The sequence below is a fragment of the Heteronotia binoei genome, chromosome 4 (genome assembly GCF_032191835.1).
Source record: "Heteronotia binoei isolate CCM8104 ecotype False Entrance Well chromosome 4, APGP_CSIRO_Hbin_v1, whole genome shotgun sequence".
In the NCBI taxonomy this organism is placed as follows: Eukaryota; Metazoa; Chordata; class Lepidosauria; order Squamata; family Gekkonidae; genus Heteronotia; species Heteronotia binoei.
The window spans coordinates 57,860,331-57,881,921 of record NC_083226.1 but is presented as its reverse complement, the minus strand read 5'-3'; the positions used below and the strand labels follow the sequence as shown (position 1 = coordinate 57,881,921).

Below are 21,591 nucleotides of genomic sequence, written 5' to 3'. Positions count from 1 at the left end.
TTAGGAGATGCTTGCAACTGTTTGCGTTTTGGAATATGTGTGTGCCTTTAAATCTCAGCAGCAGGAAAGCGAGGGTGAGGTGATCAGGCAGAACCATGAGTGTGTGAAGCTGTGAGAAAGGAAGAGCAGAGAGCTGTTTTGCATTTAGAAGTCATTTCTATAGTCAAATGTATAGGATAGAGTTAGCTACAGCTTATGGGATGCGGGAAACTCCACCCCCTAAGCTGCTCTCCTTTCCTCTTCCTGTCTGAAGAAGCTGGTTGAAATACAGCAGATTATTACATTCAGCGATGAGTAAACTGCCCCAGTTAGAGCACAAAAGTGTGGGCTTGCTGAATAAACTATTTATTCTGGTGGTTTTGTGTGTGTGCATGTCCCTTTAAAAAGCCATGCTTGGAAATGCTTCCAAAGCCTGGCAAGGGGAATGGTGGGGGTATGACAAATTTCACTTTCATTTAGTGGAAATGCAGCTGCCAGAGTAGGCAAAAAAAGAGGATGAGGAAATGAAGACTGTATTCAAGGGATCTGCACTGGTGTATTTTTATTTATTTATTTAGGAGATGGGAATGTCTCCTGGCTCCACCCTAGAGTCTCCAGATATTTCCTGAGTTGGACCTGCCAACCTTACTTCAGATCATTATTTCTAATGATGCGTTTCTCTCCATTGTTTTTTACCTAATCATTCTCAATACTTACATCTCAAGATCTGCACAGAGAAATTGTAATAATAAAAAAATTAACTCAGTTTATAAGAGTTTATATGCTTTTTACAGGAAATTTCCACCCAAACAGCACTTATTCACCCCACTTACCCAAATGGAACTCACTCACAATTGTCCCCTGCTTTAATAGAACTTTGGTTTCTTAAGAGGCACACCTAAGAAGTATCTGTAATTTCAGGCCCATTCCACACTAGACCTTTAATTCTGGTTCAGCCTTGTCCCCAGAACATTTTTTTTTTAGCAGGAATGCACAGGAATGCAGTTCTGGCTGAGTTGGTGTCAGGGTGTGTGGCTTAATATGCAAATGAGTTCCTGCTGGGCTTTTTCCACAAAAAAAGTCCTGCCTGTCCCCAAACTGACATTCTATGCTTGAAAGTTTTTTGGCCACTGTGTGACACAGAGTGTTGGACTGGATGGGCCATTGGCCTGATCCAACATGGCTTCTTTTATGTTCTTAATCATGGAATCATAGAAATCAACTCTATAAGTTTATGATTCTATGATCATAGTGTAGAAAATCAGTTTGGGGAGAGGGCTTAAAGGTCTAGTGCAGAACTGGCCTCAGAAGTGCACACAGACATGAATGGTTTAGTCCTAAACATGCTTGCATACTTAGGAAGAAAGTTCTGTTGAATTCAGTGGGACTTACTTTTTAATAAGGTAGACCTTCAATAAAACATTACTCTACATAGTCAATGAATCCTAAGTATTAGAAATTTGCACAAATTACCTCATATTCTTGGGAAAACTTCAAATTGTCATTAGCTTTCAGCCTTTCAATGTGATCTGCAAGTTCCAAAATAGGTATTGGTGGATGGCTTGCCATACCTGTTAAAGAAAAGAGAAATGAAAGAATTTAAAAATGATGACAAAGGGCACCTGAATCCCAGACTTAGAAAAGACAGCAGTTAGAATGGCTAGATATGTGTAAATAGTAAAGATGTCATAAGGTGAAAGAAGCAGGCAGATAGTTTAGTCACTCAAAGCAAGACATGCTCTGGAGAGATGAGCTTTGAAGCCAAATTTTCAAAACATTAAAAATAAAGAAATAAAAATCACCAAGCATATTTCCAAAGCTAACATTCCTAGTGTAAAAGAAAAAAAAGTTATTATGCCAAGACTTAATGAGGTTAGCTAGGTGGGGGAAAATGAGACAGTTAGACCTGATGTCGACCTTTGCTTTGGCTAATGACTCTTAATGTCATATCAAACCCCTTTTCCTGCTCTGTATGAAATGGAAACTGTGCTGGAATTAGGTGAACAAACGGTGCTGGGGAAGAAGCCATTTAAATAAATCTAGAGAGTAAATAATAGTATCGACATAAAATAAAATGACTTATGAGGGAAACTAACTTGAAGAATGAAGGTTACCAGAGACACTTGAACCTGCAAAAGGAAATGGTAAGAATAAATAAAAAAGAAGGGAGGGGGGAGAAAGGAAAAACTAATTTATATGCAAATTAAAACAAAACATGAAAAGCTTAGAAAGTGATAAGTATATTTTGAGTGCTGGAGGAGTGACTAATATGAGTTGTCTAAATAAGATGAGGAAAGCAACCTAATGATTGTTTTAATAGTTTACAAAAATCAGGACATTCACATGCAGTTATGGATTGCCAGAGTAACATGCACACTGCTTACAGACAACAGTCAATAAAGACAAGATTAGACATCAGACATTTTGAGCTTCAAAAATGTTTTCACTAGTAGCAGATTGTAGAGGCAGGGGTTGTACAGAGTCAATTCTGCTGAACAACAACATCTGGCTTATCCTAGTACCTCTGAAGAGATCTCAACCCCAGTCCCTTGATCAACCCCCAGAAATTACCTACAATCTACTTCAGGTGTAAACATCTTTGTCTACCAATGAAAAAATAGTGAATACAGACAAGGCTTAAAGAAGGGATGGGAAAGAGATACAGGAAAGGACAGGGCAAAGGAGAAGGAGAGAGAGAAGGAAAAAGAAAAGGAGAGAAAAATGTGGGGTCAACTAGCGTGACCTGCGAGTTGCAGGTTTTAGCAAGCCCACTCTTGATAGAGATTTCTTCAATCAATCAATATGGATGGGTTTCTACCCACTCAAAATGTTTTCCACTTATTTTTATATCCATGACTAGAATAAAGACAGAAATGGCTGGAAATTTTTGAACTAGTGAACCCCATGGTGTGTTGAAATTCTAAAACAAAACCATGATTAAAAAGGAGGAATGGGGGGCTCAAGCTGGAAGCTACATTTTCCCACTGTGCAGGTTATTTTACCACCATGAATTTGAAGGGCATGTATTCAGAAAGCTAGCTTGCAATTTGCTGCAGCACAGCTTCACATGACCTGGAAATGACAATATGATTCATTCATCAAATGCTTTTGCTACATTTTTACCTAGCTTGAAAACGTCCATAAAGAAGGACCAACAGAATATCATTTGAATTTTGTTTATGGCAGAGAAAATACTATTGCATACTACTGTGTAGCGAAAGTAATTATATACACAATAGTCTTTTCATTGTGTATTCTACAAATTTATATTGTAAGATCTAGTAAACCAGAGAAAGCATACAGACATTGTGGAACCTATTTCTCACAAGGAAAAGTTATTCAAGCTAGTAATATTTGTTACTTGAAATAATTTTTGTCTCCCACTTGACCACATGCAACATTTAAGCTGAGTGAAAGTTAAAAAAAAAGCTACTAAAAACCAAATTTATCTGATCCAGATCGAGCACCCCAGTGAAATCTATAAAGTAAATAAAGCACAAGAATGCTAGGCGTATTCAGAAATGGAAGTTGAATGATGGAACATCTAAAACAGTGACTGAATAGAGAAAATAATAGAGACAAAGATGTTTAGACCTTTTCGAGCGAATCGTGGGAGAGAGTTATTATCATATAAGGACTGAGTGGTAGTTTGGCTAGAGAGGGAGGACACAGAGCCAATCAGGGAGGCGTAGGGGACTGAATTACTGCTCAAAGCTGTAAAAAGTAAAGCCAATTGGAAATGGGAAACACATTAGTAAGCAGCAGAAGACCATAATAATCAGTCAGTTACACAAAGACAAATGTATAATATTGCATGCACAATCTTTCTTTGCACTCAGTATGGGAAGAATAGGTTGGAATATGCAACCATCCTAATATACCAACATTAGAGCCATACAGCTAAAAGCATCTTGCTAAATTCATGGGCCATCACGCTGTAGAATAGGATAATAATGACTGGAGTTTAATTATTATTTAGTGAGTTGATCCAGGGACTCACTTTGGGGAGTACTCCTCCATTGGGAGAAAACTTTGTCAATCTCTGGAACCCACCTCACTAACTGAGAGGTCCCATCACATAGAAATTATCACAAATGATTATGCCTGTTTAACTAAGCAAGCATTAATTCACTGTTGGTTTAGCTGGTCTTATTAACATATTAACAGATTGGCTTCTTAAATTGTTTTTATTGGTTATGTACCATAATTATAAATAATCTGAATCTGATTCCTACTGAAAGAAGTATCCAGTCCAACAGTTAACACAGTTTTGTATCATTTATCTTTATGAACAGCCTTCTTAGGTTAAACATCTGAGGTTTATCTAAAGATGGTATAAAATCTTTTGGGTTTATTTATTTATTAGCAGAAGAAATAGAAAGAAACGCTTCTAGATGTAACCATCTGGTTAATATTGCAGTATATTCTTATTTATGACCTCATTTAAATCTTCTATTTACACTCTTAGTCTTATCTATGGTCTATTCATGGAACACAGTATCCACAGATAAATAGTACTGTTTATATGTACCAGTTTTTAATGTTTTAAAAAATTATGGTACATTTTAAGATTAAGTAATGTCCCTCAGCATATGCATAGGGTCCTGACTAACATTACACCAATCCAACTCAAAATTTGAAAGCAAAACATTCTGCAGAAAACATCATTCTATTTAATCTCAAAATATTATGCCAAATGGTGAGAAAATTAATTTTATGGATCTCCAATGCAGAATGAAAACTTTTGCTAATACATATTCTCATCATTTAGGTATGCTAGGAAAATGTATTAACAAACACATACAGACAGAATAGATGAGAAGCCTTCCTACATGCTAGTAATTCATAAAGAACAACATGCTAATGAGTACTCTTTTTCCTCCATTGTATAAAAAAGGGGGAAAAGAAATTATACATAGAAATGTAAGGCACATCTAACTCAAGTCAAACAGCAACAAGAACATGCATGTCTGTCTCAAATTTCATTGGCAACCAGCCTACATTTAAGTAGAACAAGGAGAGATCACAAAATAACTAGTATTTATCTCCCCAAAAACAAAACATGGCCTTACAGTTTTTTGTAAAGAGTGTAGGAATTGGTATTATTAATGTAAAAGTACCTATGCTACATGCAATAACATAAAGGCACAACTGTGAGAGCTGGTTAAATTTATGCTACATGTGAAAGAAATAACATCTTCATTGTAAGTGTAGCTAAATATTCACATTTGCTTAGCTACTACATTAAAATCCTATACAGTTACTCAAATCTAAATCTATTGAAATTAGTACCTCTGCATAGAGCTACATTATAACATGGTGTCATAAGAAGACATCAAACATTCATTAAGTGCTGAGTTACACTTCACAGATGTAAGTACAGGCCAGCATCTCTTGGTGACCACCATGCCATATGAAGAGAATGAAGATATAGGGATAGACAAAGAAAACGGATTCATTTCCACTGTCTGTCATTTATCTGTCAAGAGTTTACAGACTTGTCTTCTGTTTACACTCCGAAATGCCAGCTATCGCTACTTTTACTGGTGTAGAGGATGCAAGTTAGGAAACCTTGGATCACAACTTGGAACCCAACACTACATATGAACATAAACTTGGAAAGCTCATTTCCAATTTTGGATTATTAAAATGGACTTAAATGGATCTTTCACCTCATTTTATCTTTGTGAAACATTTCTTCTTAACAGACTCAAATGACTCAAAAGGACTGTAGTTGAGATTTTCTTACTTCCAACAATTTGAAGCAATCTTGTGTGTTTAATATAGTTTGTGCAGTTAGTTTCCTTGCTCAGAATCCTCTCATAAATATATCAAAGTCCCCTCCCCCAAAGAAAGTCAGATAATCAATTTTCACATAGGAAATGCATTAAGATAAGTTTCACACTAAGACTTGTGATCACTGGAAGCCAGACATTTATAATGTTATTCTCAGTTTTTAGCAAAACTTAGAACATATCCATCAGTTTGAGCAAAAATTATATACTACCACAAGAATTAGGAACTTATAATATTTACATTATTTCTGTCTGAAACATGCAAAAAAAGTATAAATAATCTGAACAGATTTTGTGCCCAAATGTCATGTTCTTGTGCCACATACAATTTTGTTTTAGCTTCAGGAATTCAGATTTAACACCCTAATTATATTGTGCATCTTGACCCTCTGTTACAGGAACAAGAAGAAATCAACAGTTATGGTTTCCTGCTAGCCTCTGCCTTTAGACTACATTCCCCAGCCAATCACAAGAAACAGGAGAGCGACTACTGCACTGAGGAGGTGCAAAGATTTCACTTGCCACTGTTGCCAGCCCTGTTTTGACGTATTCTGTTTTCCACTAGTTGCTCTTAGCACTTCGTACACCAGCAGGTAGAAAGGCAGGTGTAGAAGAATGAATACAGGCTATTAATACATTACCACTTTTAATCTCTAGATCTGTGTATCATGCCAAGCAGAGAGCCAATCTGAGAGCAAAGGCTATAGGCTTTCCTATAAACTGACTTTGTCCATGTTGATTGACTCTAATGTGGGCACAAAGATCTCTGAGAAGAGCTAGATCTTGAAGGCTACTTTCTCCTTCAGAGCATGAATCACTAATTTAAAAGAAAATGGCTTGGTCTGAGAGGAAACCGTTAACTACTCAGCAGTATAGCTAGGTGAGATAATCTTTCTCATATGCTGAGATAGATATCTCACTGGTCATTTTCGCACTTAGCGTTAGCTACCCATATTCCGCGGAGCAATTATGTCCGGATCATTTTCCTCGTTTTCGCACATTGCCTCTTTTGCAGAGTCGCTTTCCATGAAGCCCCGGCTCAAATCGTTTTCGCACTAGCATCGACTTGAGTTCAATGCCCTGTCAATCATTTTTTTTTAAGCGCAAGTCTGGTTGCGTTACTACGTAACAACGTAACAATGAGCGGTCACAGCTGTTCCTTCCCCTTCTTTTCGTGGGCAAACCACATCACGTGTGCTGCTTCTGCTTATGGATTGGCTGCAGCTGTAGCATCCTCCACAGCCCTTTATGTATTGACAGAAGCATTCACAGTGGAGAATCTGGATAACGAGACTATGGCATGTCTTTATTCCAGAGTGGAGGTTTTGCTTTTGTGTCTGTACGCCGGATGCCAACTGATTAATGCATATGCAAGGAGTCTCACTTCCATGAGAAGCCTCCCAGCACTAGATTCCCCCCCCCAACACTTATGTCCGCAGGGATCGACCCTGATTCCGTAGTTCCGTATGACCAAATTCCAAAGTTGCGAAATATCGCAATAACGCTGACAGCCTGAAGAGAGAGAGAGAAAAATGGAGGGGTAATCAAGAGAGAGAGAGAAAGAGAGGGGGGGTGTTTGTGTGTGTGTGTGTGGCAGCTTCTTCCCTTCCCAGCCTCGCTCCCTCCCGGCCTTTCCACAGTGCTGGATGCGAAGGTTGGGCTTGGAGAACCCTCTTTGGCTCCCCCTTTCCCCGTCCTGGTCTCAGAGACGTCATGGGAGGGATGTATAAAATTTCAAGGCAGAGGAGTAGAGAGAGGCAGTGTGTGCTGTGAGCCAGCGATTAGGAGCTGGGCAACAGGAGCGGCAGCGGAGCCCAGGCGAGCGAGCAGGGGGCCAGGGTCCGCCTCGAGCTGCGCAACCGCGGAGCACGGGGCTCTCTCATCTTGTCCCGTCCCGTCTCTCCATGAAGCCGAGGCGTAGCTCTTGAGGGGCGAGTCCGCTCGGGCGCTGCTGCCGCCGCCTCAGCAAAATAACGCAACTAAAATGATTAAAAATAAAAAAAAAATCTAAGAAATAACGAAACCGCCTTAAAAATGGTTTTGGATTACTCAGCATAAAACTACAGGAACAGCGTAAAACTACAGGAACAGTGAAGTGGCAACTGAGGCTATTCCAGGCTTTTAAAAAAATTATTATTTGTTTATTTCGAAATATCGCTATTACGCAAGAAAAATGAAGTTTAAAAAAAAATGGCCGTGCGGGCACTTTTGGGAAGCACCGCGAACGGCTGATGATTGGCCAAGGGGGTGGATGGAGTGGGAGGACGGAAAGGCAGAGGGTGCCGCCCACAAAGCAGTCGATGCGGGGTGGATCCGCAAGTGGATGGATTTCCCACAGCAAACTCCGCGGAGTGGATCCGGTGTGGATCCGCAGGTTTTCGGAAACTCCGGAAGCATGTGCATCAAGATACTCCGGTGTGAAACCCCTGAAGCCCCGGAGCAAACTGCAGCCCCGGAGCAACATGTGGGAAATCCAGGAAAAGATCCGGAGGTAAATGGGATGCCACACCGGAATAAACGCTAGTGCGAAAACGACCACTGTGTTTTCAAAACATTTTTTGTTTCTTTGTTTTGTCCTCTATTGAAAGACAGGAGAGAGCCCTCAAACTGCTAATGTTTGGTAAAATTTCCCACATAAATGTGAGTGTTGCAATTTGAGGCTATTTATTTCCTTGTGTTCCAAACATCTTTTTAGAAGGTGGTGGTTCCTAATGAGATAAAGATTTAATTATACTCAGTTTCCATAATTTATCCAAGTGTGACATATTTGTGTTGTGGTGGGAACAACAGGGGGCAATTTTTAGGAATTCTAAACCCTGTTTTCCTAAACTGCAGGATAATTGGATGCATCCTGGAGATTTATCTATGAAAAGCCACTCATATAAAACCATTTTAGTTTTTTAATTAAATCTTGGTGGAAAGCTGAAGGAGATGAAATGTCTCTAGTTCAGAATGGCTCATCTCTAAAAGATGAAGGAGTAAGTGTTCTAGAGGGAAACAGATTAAGAGTGGCCACTGAGAGGTTGACAAACAATATAGACTGAATGAAAAGGTCTAGAGGCCACAGGAAGAAGGTTGCAGACCTAACATGTCTGAAAAATTATAGGTATTTATATATGAATTCTAGAAATGTCTGAGGTAAAATGCGAGAGCTGGAAACCTAAATGGTAGAGGAAAACATAGGCATTGTGGGCATTTCAGAAACTTGGTCTTTTTGGGCAACTCCCTATTTACATAAATGTAAAAGTGAATGGGTGGAATGAGGATAATCTGTAGGATACAGTGATTTATGGATATAAACTATATAAGAAAGATAGGGAGGAAACAGTTGTAGGTGGAGTGGCTCTGTATGTCAGAGATGGTATACAGTCCAGTAAAATTCAGAATGTAAGCAAAAGAGATTCACTTACAGAAATGCTATGGGTGGAAATTGTCCAAAAGGAAGTTTAACTCTGGGAATTTGTTATCACCCAAAGGTTAGAGGATCAAAGATTAGAGGATAATTTAAAAACTGCAAAATAATTAAGCAGCTAGATAAAATGGCTGTGATAATAAGAGATCTGAACTACCTACACATTGATTGGGTCAATATGTGTTCAAGTCAAGAGAAAAGGATTGGGTTTCTAGATATTATCAATGATTGTGCCATGGTCACAAAATCTACTAAAGAAGAAGCAATCCTGGACTTGGTTCTAAGTAATACTCAAGACCTAGTGAGAGATATAAATGTGATGCATCTCTGAGAGATGTAAATGTGATACATCATTATTCTGGTTGAGAACAGTAACCATAATACTATTAAGTTTAACATTTATGTAAATAGAGAGTTGCCCAAAAAGACCCACAACCACATTTAACCTTAGAAGGGGTAACTTTTCTCAAGTGAGGGGGTTTGTGAAGAAGAAACTAAAAGGAAAGGTAAGGAAGATCAAATTCTTTCAGGAAGCTTGGAGACTACTTAAAATTACAATCCTGGAAGCTCATCCGTCGGTATCGCTTTGGTCCCCTGAACGTGCTTCGACCTCGATGCTATCTGAACACTCTGTAAGAAGGGAGTCTTCAACATCGGACTCTGAGGTCGGTACTGATGATCCGGTTGGAGCAGCAGAACCTTCTCCAGATTCTCATATTGCTGAGGGCCTTTCCATATCTCCCTCGGAAGATCTCAAGTCTTATGGGGACCTGGTGAAGCGGATGGCACAGTCTCTCTCCCTCCCAGTAGTCCAACCACAGCCAGTTGTCAATGATACTGTATTCGACATAATGCAGAGGGATACATCGACGGCTGTGGCCCTTCCAGTGACTAGAGATATTCCACAGGCAGTGAAGGAGCCCTGGGCAAAGCCAGCATCCACACCGATCTTGACACGTCGCCTGGACCATATGTACTGTGTTCAGGAGGCTGATGCTGAGTTTTTGTTTTCGCACCCCAAACCTAATTCGGTGGTGGTTTCTTCATCCTCAAACGCGCATAAGACCCATTCTTTCCCTCCTGATAAAGAGGGTAAGAAAATCGACAATGCTGGCAGACGATTCTACTCAGCGGGAGCTCTGGGAGTTAGAATCTCAAACTACACTGCATGTATGGCTCGCTACAAGTACTCAATTTGGGAGCAGCTCACACCATTGATGTCATCCCTGAGTGAGGAGAAGCGGGTTTCGCTGAAGAAGCTGCAAAGAGAGGGATTTGCCATGGCCAAACAACAGCTGGCTGTGTCAAAGCACATGGTGGATGTCTCTGCCAAGACCCTCACTTCTGCCGTTTCCCTGTGCCATCACTCTTGGCTATGGTCTACAGCTCTTCAGCCTGACACCAGGGCCTATGTTGAAGACCTTCCTTTCGAGGGTGAAGGTGTTTTTAGTTCCACCACTGATAGTTTCCTTCAAGAAATGGACAAAAGTATAAAGACCTCAAGGAACCTTGGTGTCCTGGTGTTTTCTAGGGCTGGCAAGCCTAAGCAGTGGCACAAATCTTGGCCCAAGAGGCCTTATCAGAAATTTCCCCCTGAACAATCCTGGAGACTTTGCTCTTTACAGCCAGAAAGGAGATCTCCTTATAGGGGAAACAACAAGTCTAGGTTTGCTTTGGCTTCTGCAAACACTAGCAAATCTAAGGGCTCCCGCCCGCAGAAGCAGGGCCTTTGACTTTTCTGCCGCACACATCACCGTCCCTCTTTCTTCTCACATCTGCCTCCATCACCATCTATCGGCCTGGGAGTCCATCTGCACAGACAGATGGGTTCTCTCCATCATAGCAGAAGGCTACAAGATAGACTTTGTTCAGGTTCTGACTTAGTCAGTGATTGTTACCACACCTCCTTCCCCACCCCTGCTAGAGGAAGTCAGCCTCTTGCAGAAACAAGCCATAGAACCGGTTCCGGTAACAGCCAGAATGGGGGGGGGGGTTCTATTCTCGTTATATCCTGATCCCCAAATGGGATGGGGGATTGAGACCAATTATGGACCTTCGGAATCTGAACAAGTTTATCATGCACCAGAAATTCAGGATGTCCACTCAGGATCCTTCCCTTCATCAACCAAGGGGACTGGATGGCAATGTTGGATCTCAAGGATGCCTACTTCCATATCAGCATCCATCCATCTTACAGGCATTTCCTCCAGTTTGCGATAGGCTCCAATCATTTTCAGTTCAAAGCCCTTCCATTCCGCCTGTGCACTGCACCATGGGTGTTTACCAAGATGATGAGTGTTGTAGCCGCACATCTTTGGCTCCAAGGCATAGTCGTTTCTCCGTATAACGACGACTGGCTCCTTGTGGTGGATTCGGAAGAACGTCTATCCGGCCATATTGCAATCACTCTTTGTCTTCTTCACACCTTAGGTCTGCAGGTCAACAGGAAAAAGTCTGATCTGATACCATCAAGGACGGTTCAGTTTATTGGGGCCTTGGACACAAACCTTCATCGTGCTTTTCTGCCTCAGCAGAGAGCGATGAACATTATCAATCTTATTCGTCTTTTTCAAAGCCAGAAATGGGGCACAGCACAACAGCTGCAGCGGATGCTGGGCTGATGGCAGCAATTACCAGTGTGCTGTTGTTTGCAAAACTGCACATGAGGGGGTTACAACTTTGGTTCCTCAGAAAGTTTCGACTTTTGCGGGACTCACCTTGGAAGAGGTTTACAATTCCACCGTCAATCCTTCAGGCCCTGGAATGGTGGACATTCAGAGACAACATCTGTCAGGGAGCTCCCATCCATCTGCCTGTAATGACAGTTACGATCACCACAGATGCATCCTTATGGGGCTGGGGTGCTCACATGGATTCTCTGTGTGTGGGGGGTCCTAGGCCTCCACAGCTGACTCGTTGCCATATAAACTATCTCAAACTGTTGGCAATTAATTTCGCCCTTCGGTCCTTCCGTCCTTTGGTGATGGGGAAGGCTGTGGCCCTGTTGACGGACAATACTACAGCCCTTTGTTATGTCAACAGGCAGGGTGGGACAGTCTCCTGAAGACTCTGTGCATTAGCAATAGAACTGTGGATGGAATGCCTGGAGCACGGCATCTATGTGAAGGCTGCGCACCTTCCAGGAGTACTCAATCTGCAGGCAAATTCGTTGAGCAGAGGAGCAGCATCTCCACACAAATGGGAGATGCAGTGGCGCTTTTTTCAACCTGTGTTCCAGCTCTGAGGGTATCCTCAGGTGGATATTTTCAACACAGCCCTGAATCGGAAGTGTCCCCTGTTCTGCACCAGGGGAGGAACGGATCCAGCGTCCTTGAGAGACGGCCTAATGTTCCCGTGGAATGGTTGGTTCCTGTATCTATTTCCATCCCTTCCACTGCTGACGAAAGTTGTCAACAAAATAGCGAGAGAGAAACCGAGGTGCATTCTAGTCACACCGTGGTGGCCTCAACAGAACTGGTTCCCGATTTTGCTTTATTTAGCGAGGGGAGTTTTTTTATCAGTTCCCGATGGAACCGGACCTTCTTTCGGCCCAGGAAGGGCACGTCTTTCATTACAACGTACCTCACCTGAAGTTGACGGTGTGGTTCATCGACCCTGCGAATTTTCGAGCAGAGTTCAACACGTCTTTCTGAACAGTAGAAAGTTGTCTACCTGTGCTTCTTATGACAGGAAGTGAAGAAAGTTTCTTCGATTTTTGATTGACCCTACAGTCTCACCCCAACGGGTGGGCGTACTGGTGTTTTTTGATTTTCTGTTGTCCTTGGTGGATACTGAACTTTCCTTTTCTTCTGTTAAAGTTTATTTATCAGCAATATCATCATACCATGAATCTGTTGAGGGGCATTCAGTCTTAGCTCATCCTCATTCGAAGCAATTTCTGAAAGGACTGGTTAGATTGCATCCTCCGTCTAGATCACCTCCACAGTTGTGGGATTTGCCATTAGTATTGGACAGGTTGACTTGGTGTCCCTTTGAACCAATGGCAACCTGTTCCCTACAGCTTCTATCCTGGAAGACTGCATTTTTGGTGACAATCACGTCGGCATGCCATGTAGGGGAGCTCATGGCTATGCGTTGTGACCACCCATACTTAGTTTTTCATGAGTCTGGAGTGTCGTTGGCTCCTGATGTTTATAACAAACTAAAATCTCTTGAAGAAACTGAATTTTTCATCCTGGTTCTGATCAAATTTGGCAAGATGCAACTTTCTTTCTGGTATACCAATCCATCTAAGAAGTGAATATTGGTAAAAATGTACATATGGGAATGTCTCATTCTCAGCAGCAGAATACATACTGCCAAATGAACTAAAGTTAGAGTCCAGTAGCACCTTTAAGACCAACAAAGTTTTATTCAAAGTGTAAGTTTTCATGTGTACACACATACTTCTTCAAATACTATGAAATCGGAGAAAAGCATTCAAACTTATAGACAGGATTGAGAAAAAAACAAATTAGCACATAACATGATGTAGACATTCTGATACAAAGCAGGGACAGCAAGCAAAGTGCACAGGGTCAACAGCTGTATGGATCATATTAAGGGGAAACAACATTTGAAGCAATAAATATATCAAAATAGAAGATAAGTGTGTAAGACAGGGGTGGCCAAACTGTGGCTCAGGACCCACGTGTGGCTCTTTCATATATATTGTGTGGCTCTTGAAGTCCCCACCACCCCCTCCCTCCCCCTCCCTCTTTCTATCTGCTTTCTTTCCACCTTCCTTCCTTGCTGATCTCAAATATCTAATGTGCATGCCTTGCGGTTCTCAAACATCTGATGTTTATTCTATGTGGCTCTTACATTAAGCAAGCTTGGTCATCTTGGTGCAAGAGAATCTTTTCTAATTGTGGAAAAGTTAACTTTATGATGCCCATCTACCTCCCCTCAAGCATGGAGGCTACAATTGCTATATGTTGTTCTAAATACTATACCAATTTTTTGTTCTTAGAGGTGTCATGTCTTAAAAAAAAATCTATACCTATATATTGCATTCTATTACAAATAGTATTCCATTATATTATTCAAAAGGGAAAAAAGAGAAAGAAAGAGATAGGAATGCAGAAAAATACATAGGATGTATAGTCCTTACAGATAATGTATAGAGGAGAGAGAGAGAAGGAGACAGAGACAGGAATGCATAAAAATACATAGAATATTTGGTCCTTCTTTGTGAGAATGAGTTTAGTGTATGTAATGAGATAAGATGATATCCCTGTTAAGTCCTGGATGGGTGTTTGTTCCTAGTTTGGTAATAATTCACAATTTCCCTTTCTATTCAGTCCCTGAAGCTCCTTTGCAATAAAATAGCTACTTGAGGTCACGCACTGCATGCTCTGGGAGGTTAAAGTGTTCTCCTACAGGTTTTTCACTCTTGTAATTCATGATGTCAGATCTGTGTCCATTTATTCTTTGATGTAGGGTTTGTTCAATGTAGATAACTGAAGGGCGTTGTTGGCATTTAATGGCATATATAATGTTAGAAGATGACTGAAGGACATTGTTGGCATTTAATGGCCATATATAATGTTAGAAGATGAGCAAGCCTGAGATGATGTAGTTGATGTTGTTGGGTTCAGTGATGTTGTCTGGCTGTATGTGGCACCAAATGGAGTAACATTCAAGCTGCATCTTAAATTGGGCCCTTTGTATAATCTAGTAATTGTGCAGATAAAATTGCATTTCCCCTTCATATTTCTTCATTTTCTTAGTAGTAGTTTATTATTTATTTATTAAATTCAACTTTTAAGCTGCCCTCTCCTGAAAAACAGAGCTCAGGGTGGCATACAACAGTAATAAATCTACAAACCTTACAAAGAAAAGAAAAATTTCTAAAGTTAAATAATATATAAAAACACAATTTGCAGTGGTTGTGAAAAACTGGTTGTATTCCAGCAATATTCTTTCTAGTGGTATTTTTGGCTCTGGTATATTTGACAGATGTTTCTTGATTTATTTTCAGTTTGAAAACCCCAGCATTAACATGGGTTGTGCCCACTGTGATATAAAATAAACAAATAAATAAATAATTCCCATGGGATTTTCAGGCACTGTAGCTGAAAAAAATAAATGTACAAATCTCTTTTTCATTTTTTTGAATGCTCATCTGCTATCTATTCTTTATTGGTGGTGTTATTGATTTTGTTATTTGTTGCATCGCTATTCCAATTCAACTGAGACAAAAGGCATCAATTTTTATAGAACTATTTCAGTTTAAGATCACTGACATGCATTTATCAGTGCAATCCTAAACAGAGTTACTCCAGACTAAGCCCATGATTTCAGTGTCCCAACATTAAAAAAAAATAAAGATTAGTCCAAGACGCTTGAGTCTTTGGGTTTGTTGACATATGTGGCGTCTGTTCATCTCCCCTAAGCAGCTTCCCCTATGATCATAAAAAATCCTTGGTATGATATGCATTGTACATACTTACAATAATATCATGTAGATCTTTGAATGGGAAAGTAGTTTTCTCAGCTGGTACAATCATGGTAACACTGTTGGCCCTGCAAGATGCATCTGTAAATTGCCTGCTCACACTAGGGTTTCTCCAAATGATCCCATGCACTGAAGGGGATCATGTGGAGACAACAAAGCTGGATTATATGTGGCCTACAGTTCAGAAATAATAATACTTAATGTAGGTATGCTATTGTGATGTTAGTATAAAAGGAATTTTATCTAATACTCAGACAGTTATTAACTATAAGTAAACTTGAGAAATGTGATCATAAGGATTTTCTTTAAAGCTGTGAAACAAAGTTGGGCATATTGCAGTATCTGTGTAATCCCAGGGAGAATGAGTTTTCAAGTTCTGAGGTTATATTTTAATTAACAGAATGTGTTCATTCTATAGCAGTTTAAAAACTCTCTTTTTAAAATTTTCTTTGGTGCTTGAATCTTAGTAACCACAGTAAAGTAAGAATTTTATTTTCTAAGTATACTATTATCAAGTATTTCAGTTTCTGTTCGCTAACATCCCTGGAACTTGCATGTACTTCAGAAGAAACATTTTGTACACCTAACAGGAAGAAAGTGCAGGATTCCAGTAAGTATAGGCCTGAATAATTAAAACAATGTTCTCAATTGTGTTCTAAACACAACACTCAGAGAAAATTTATAACCAAGATTTAGTGATCTCTTGAAAGAATGTTGGAAACAATTTGCCAGTTACCCTTTCCTGCTTATCCATCCTAAGAACTCATTGTATCCGCAAACACAATTTATCAAATATGGTGGCTTTGTGTGAAGGGACGGAGGAAGTTACATTATGAAGGAGTGAAGAGCTGAAGCAAGAGATACTACAACAGTGAGCTAACTAGTAATTCAAGTTTCTCTTGTAGTCTCCTTGAGCCTTTCTACTGCTCTTTAGCAGACAAGCATAGGGATGGTCATGAACTTTGTCAGGAACCTAAATATGTCATGAAAATAGCTCAGTTTGCAGTTCATGAGCCAAAGGTCATGTGATCGCATTTGCGACAAACCTCCCATGAACATCCATGGTTCTCATGAGGGTTCATGTCAGCAGTTTGTGTAGTAGACATGCTGGCACCTACGAATTAATTGACAAAGCTGTAGCCCTTCTGCAGCCCTGGAAACATGAATAATGGCCTCCAAAGCTTGACAGGCAGTGCTGGCTGCCAAAAAGAGAGCTTCCATTTTGCTATATGGCAACAGAATGGATTTATATGTAGATATTCCAATTTCTGGGAGTGGGGCTGGGCCAGAGGTATTGCTATGGCAGGTCCTTAAAAGAACTGGGGCCCAGTGACATCATAAGGAGGAGTCAGTGACATCACAGACCACTGTCACTATCTATGGAGGCAGAGCCACATGGGATATATATTTGCACTATATGTAAAAACAGTATATACTTGGGAAGAAATATGTGAATCTGAGTGTGGAAGTAGCAGAGACCTTGCAGTCTGACTGTAGCTATATTGAAAGTGGTGGAACCAGCCAGGGTTAAGGACTATACTTTCTTTTCTGACAGACATCAAATATATTCAAGGATTGATATGATCTGGATATCAAAAGTCTTAGTTATTAATCTAGGCAGAGCAAAGTTACAACTGAAAACCTTTGCAGATCACAATTATTACTTACAATATTAAGTATCCTTCGGCCCTGTAGGCTAGCTGGATAGCCAAAAATGGCCGCCTTCCCTAGACCTCATGTCAGATGTCTGCCTCCCCTGATGGACCCATCCGCAAGAGACCTTCTTTTCCTGTTGCAAGGAATGTTAGCAAATCTCCTTCCCCACCAAGGTCAATGCAGTTTTTCCTGTCTCCAGAGGTCTATCTTCATAAAGATTCTCTAGCATTTGATACATCCACACATATTCCTCCCTATTTGGAGAAGAGAGGTGGGGAGAGTGGGATGTTTAACCATCTGTCTATCCTGCTAGTTTAATTAGCATTTTTAAGAAGGTGAGCCTGAAAGGTCATCATACATTGAGTTATTTCCAGCCCAGAGGGAAAAAACCTACATAGGAGGGAGTTTTAAATTCAGTATTTACTGGCACTGGTTGCCCAGGGGAGGCTTAGCCCCTCCCCCCCGGAAATTATGTTTATGAGCTGAGACAGCCACAGCCTCAACAAAAGGCCTGGTGGAATATCTCCATTTTACAGGCCCTGTGGAACTGAAACAAATCACATAGGGCCCTTATCTCACTTGGGAGCATGTTCTACCAGGGTGGAGCCAGAGCTGAGAAGGCTCTGGCTTAGGTGAAATGGATAAGAACATAAGAGAAGCCATGTTAGATCAGGCCAATGGCCCATCCAGCCCAACACTCTGTGTCACACAGTGGCAAAAAATTTGTTTGTGTGTGTGTGTGTATGTATGTGTGTATATATATACACACACACACACACACTCACATACTCTCTCGGCTTGACTTTGCGAACGAAGATTTAAGAAGGGTGCGGTAGTCCACGTCTGCTGCAGGCTCGCTGGTGGCTGACAAGACCAATGCGGACTGTGGCTAATAGCCACTGATGGACCTCTGCTCCATATTTTTATCTAAACCCCTCTTGAAGGTGGCTATGCTTGTGGCTGCCACCACCTCCTGTGGCAGTAAATTCCACATGTTAATCACCCTTTGGATGTTTTTTGGGCCAGGGATCACCAGCAGCTGCTGATATGATGAGCATAAGACTCTTTGAGGGACATATTTGGAGGGATGGTCCTGCAGATATGTTGGTCCCAGCCTACACAGGGTTTTAAAAGTTAATGTCATAACCTTGCACTTAATTTAGTACTCAATTGGAAAATAATGCAGCTGACTGATCACTGGTTGTATGTGCGCTCTTAGAGGTGTCCCAGCAAGGACATGCACAGCTGCATTTTGTATCAGCTGAAGTTTCTTGATCTTGATTTTAATTGTTTTACTGTTTTAAAATGTTGTTATCCGCCCTGAGTTCATCTGGGAAAGGGCAGAATATAACTCTGAGACTCTGATTCAAAGAGAAAGGAGGGGTATAAATCTATAGTCTTCTGCTTCAGTTGACTCTGCTTCAACCAACCAGCTGTCCATCAGCAAATATAGCTGGGTGTCACAGTGTACTAGCGACAACCCAGCCCAAACCTCTGGATCAGCTGGGCAAGGGGGCTCATACAGATGTTAAACAGAATGTCCCCTTCATTTCCCTCAATATCTTTTTAAAAACAAAAACATATACACAGGCTTAAAAGAGTCTGCAACCTGAGTCAGAATCTGCATGTTTAAAAGCCACACATGCGGATTCTCCATTGTTTCCTGGGTAATGTTAGTACATTTACAACTGATAATAGGGCTGTGAAATTTGAATATCTTTCTGTAATTTCTTTAAAGGTATGAAGTCAAAGTAGGGAAATTACCCATTATCTGTAGATACCTAGAACTAAACTTACAGAAAAACAGGTCACTTTGTCAGAAACTGATGTTAAATCCTTAAATGAATCAGCTGAAAGACAGCATGGGTTACCAACCTCCAAGTGGGGCCTAGAGATTTCCTGGATTTACAACTGATTTCCAGGTGACACAGATCAGTTCCCTGGGCAAAATGGCTGCTTTGGAGGGTGGGCTCTATGGCATTATACCCTGCTGACATCCTTCCCCATACCCCACCCTCAAATCTGCAGGAATTTCTTAAACCAGATTTGGCACCTCTAACCATTATCACTGGCTCTTTTCTTATATACTGCTCTTCGGGAGAATTTACAATACTGTTAGATTATTATATACATACATATATAAAACAGCAGTTAAAAGAAACAAAAAGGAGCATTAATAAGGGAAAGTCAAATGACACAACGAAGTCTTCACCCATGGGTAGGAAGTTAATGATAGAGGGAGACAGATGAATCTCCCTGGGTAGGGAATACCATAGTTTTGGTGCTACCACTCAGAAGATCTTTTCTTAGACCATTACCCATACAGCTTCAGATGATGGGGGAACCCAAAGGAGGTTGCCTGAAAATGCCTGTAATGTTCAGGTAAATTCATATGGAAATAGATTGCCCTTAATGTATGTGAAATCTTTTCCAGAGGTGAAGATGGAAGCCGAGTTAGCATTGATCATGATTAATCATGGTGCTGTTGCAACCTTGACCCATGCTAAAGGCTGGTGCTTGGAAGCACATGTTACACTTGACCAGGTTAGATTTTGAAGGAGGAAAAGCATGATCATGAATTCTCCACAGTCATGGAACTGTCATTAAAAGAAGTGATGCATTTTTTTCTACATTGCTCTATATGTATGGATTTATTGAAGTATTTATTAACTATACATATAATTAATTTGGTGCTGCTTCCTACGATGAACCCACCTGGAATAATGTTCACCTTACAAAACTTTTTTCAGACTAAAATCTCTCCAGTAAATCCAAATAAGAAACTCATTAAGTTCAATTAGAAGCGGGGCCGTGACTCACTAGTAGAATATTTATTTATATGTAGAAGGTCCTAGGTTTCTTTCCCACCAGTTCCAACTAAAAGTGATGTCAAACAGTTGTATAAAAAGACGTCTGCCTGAGATCCCAGAGAGTTGCTGCCAGTCAGAGCTCAGCTAGACATGATGGTGTTCCAAAGTCCAACACAAAGCTGCTGCTGCTGCCATTTTAGGGATAAAATATCCTGTGTGTACAAATGCCATAGGGGCCCTATCTTGATTGGGACCATGGCATGGGGAAAGGAGGGGCAACTGTTTTCAAGAGCTCAACCCCCCCAGCATTTGGGCTGTTGAAAACAGCATAGGGGCAGAGAGAACAGAAGCCCCTCCTCCCACACTGTGGTCCCAATCAGTTTAGACTTCCATGGCATGACTAAACACAGGGAACTTCTTCCTTCAACTAGCATCATCCCCATGGTAGACTCAAGAGTGCCATCACATCTAGTTGAGCCATCAGAGAATACAATGCTGACCATGATAGATCCGTGGTCCAAATCAGTAAATGGCAACTTCTTGTGTTCATGTGAATGAAATTAATTAAATTCAGCATTCTTCATCTGACTTCTACTTAGGATAGTCATTGACAATATGCACCTTACAAAAGTACAAACAAGAATATTTGGCATCTTACCTGGAGTCTGAAAATTAAGGCGTCGCAGCTCTACTGGGTCTGTGGGATGATGGGAAGGAATTTCTTTGCTGTTGGGTATGCTGCTCTTTCTAGAGTCTGTCTCTGCCCTTTTCCTACATGGGCAAAACAAACATGTCTGTTAAGCAGATTAATCAAGACATTAATATTTAAGCATTTGCAGTTTTTCAAATGAGAATGGATACACCATCCATGAAAAAAGGAATTTAAAAAACAGAATAATGTTTATTTAGACATGTAGTGTTTGTAATTAATATGAAACAATAAGAAGGAAATCTTCATGCAGTCAGTGCCTACAGTCATTATTTATAATAATGGGCTTGCTTGAAAAAAGCTGGCACAGTCCAAAATAATTATTCATGGCTAAATCCTATTGAAATTAATTCAAGCCAACTGTTATATGCTAAAGTTGATTTTAAAGGGATTTAGTCCTATCTAACTTTTTTTGTGCATGTGACTACTATCTCAAGGCATGTGAAACATCCTTACAAATTCTGGACCTTTCCCAGGATTATGTATGAAGACTTAAACATCCTTTCTTTAGCAATAATGGGCCGATTCCTCTAACACTGCATTTTCTGATTCTAACACCATTCAAAGTGAGATCCAGGTATCCTTCACTTGTAAATTGATTTTATGCTAGCTTAGAAAATGTTACAGAAAACAAATATGAGATATAGTTTTCACTGGTAGCCCCAAAATAAAAACGTTCTATATTGGTATCTGAATTCTAAAGATATAAAATTTCCATGCTGTGTTAAGGCAGTCTCTTTGTCAGGCTGGGCTCATCTGTAGTGCAATCA

At 40.5% G+C, this 21,591-nt stretch overlaps 1 protein-coding gene across 42 annotated transcripts in view; it reads right to left on the bottom strand.

Moving 5' to 3' along the window:
• The window catches only part of PTPRD (protein tyrosine phosphatase receptor type D), a 1,753,725-nt gene that overhangs the window by 135,468 nt on the left and 1,596,666 nt on the right, over nt 1-21,591 (bottom strand). For 24 of the 42 annotated variants that reach the window (XM_060237318.1, XM_060237320.1, XM_060237317.1 and 21 more), the window contains 3 exons: nt 20,771-20,883; nt 3,574-3,693; nt 1,453-1,550 (listed from right to left, as the gene is read on the bottom strand). In XM_060237318.1, coding sequence (XP_060093301.1) covers nt 1,453-1,550; nt 3,574-3,693; nt 20,771-20,883 — 331 coding nt within the window. Of the gene's footprint in view, nt 1-1,452; nt 1,551-2,075; nt 2,109-3,573; nt 3,694-20,770; nt 20,884-21,591 lie in introns of all 42 variants that reach the window. The other 18 variants (XM_060237335.1, XM_060237337.1, XM_060237336.1 and 15 more) reach the window with 2 other exon arrangements.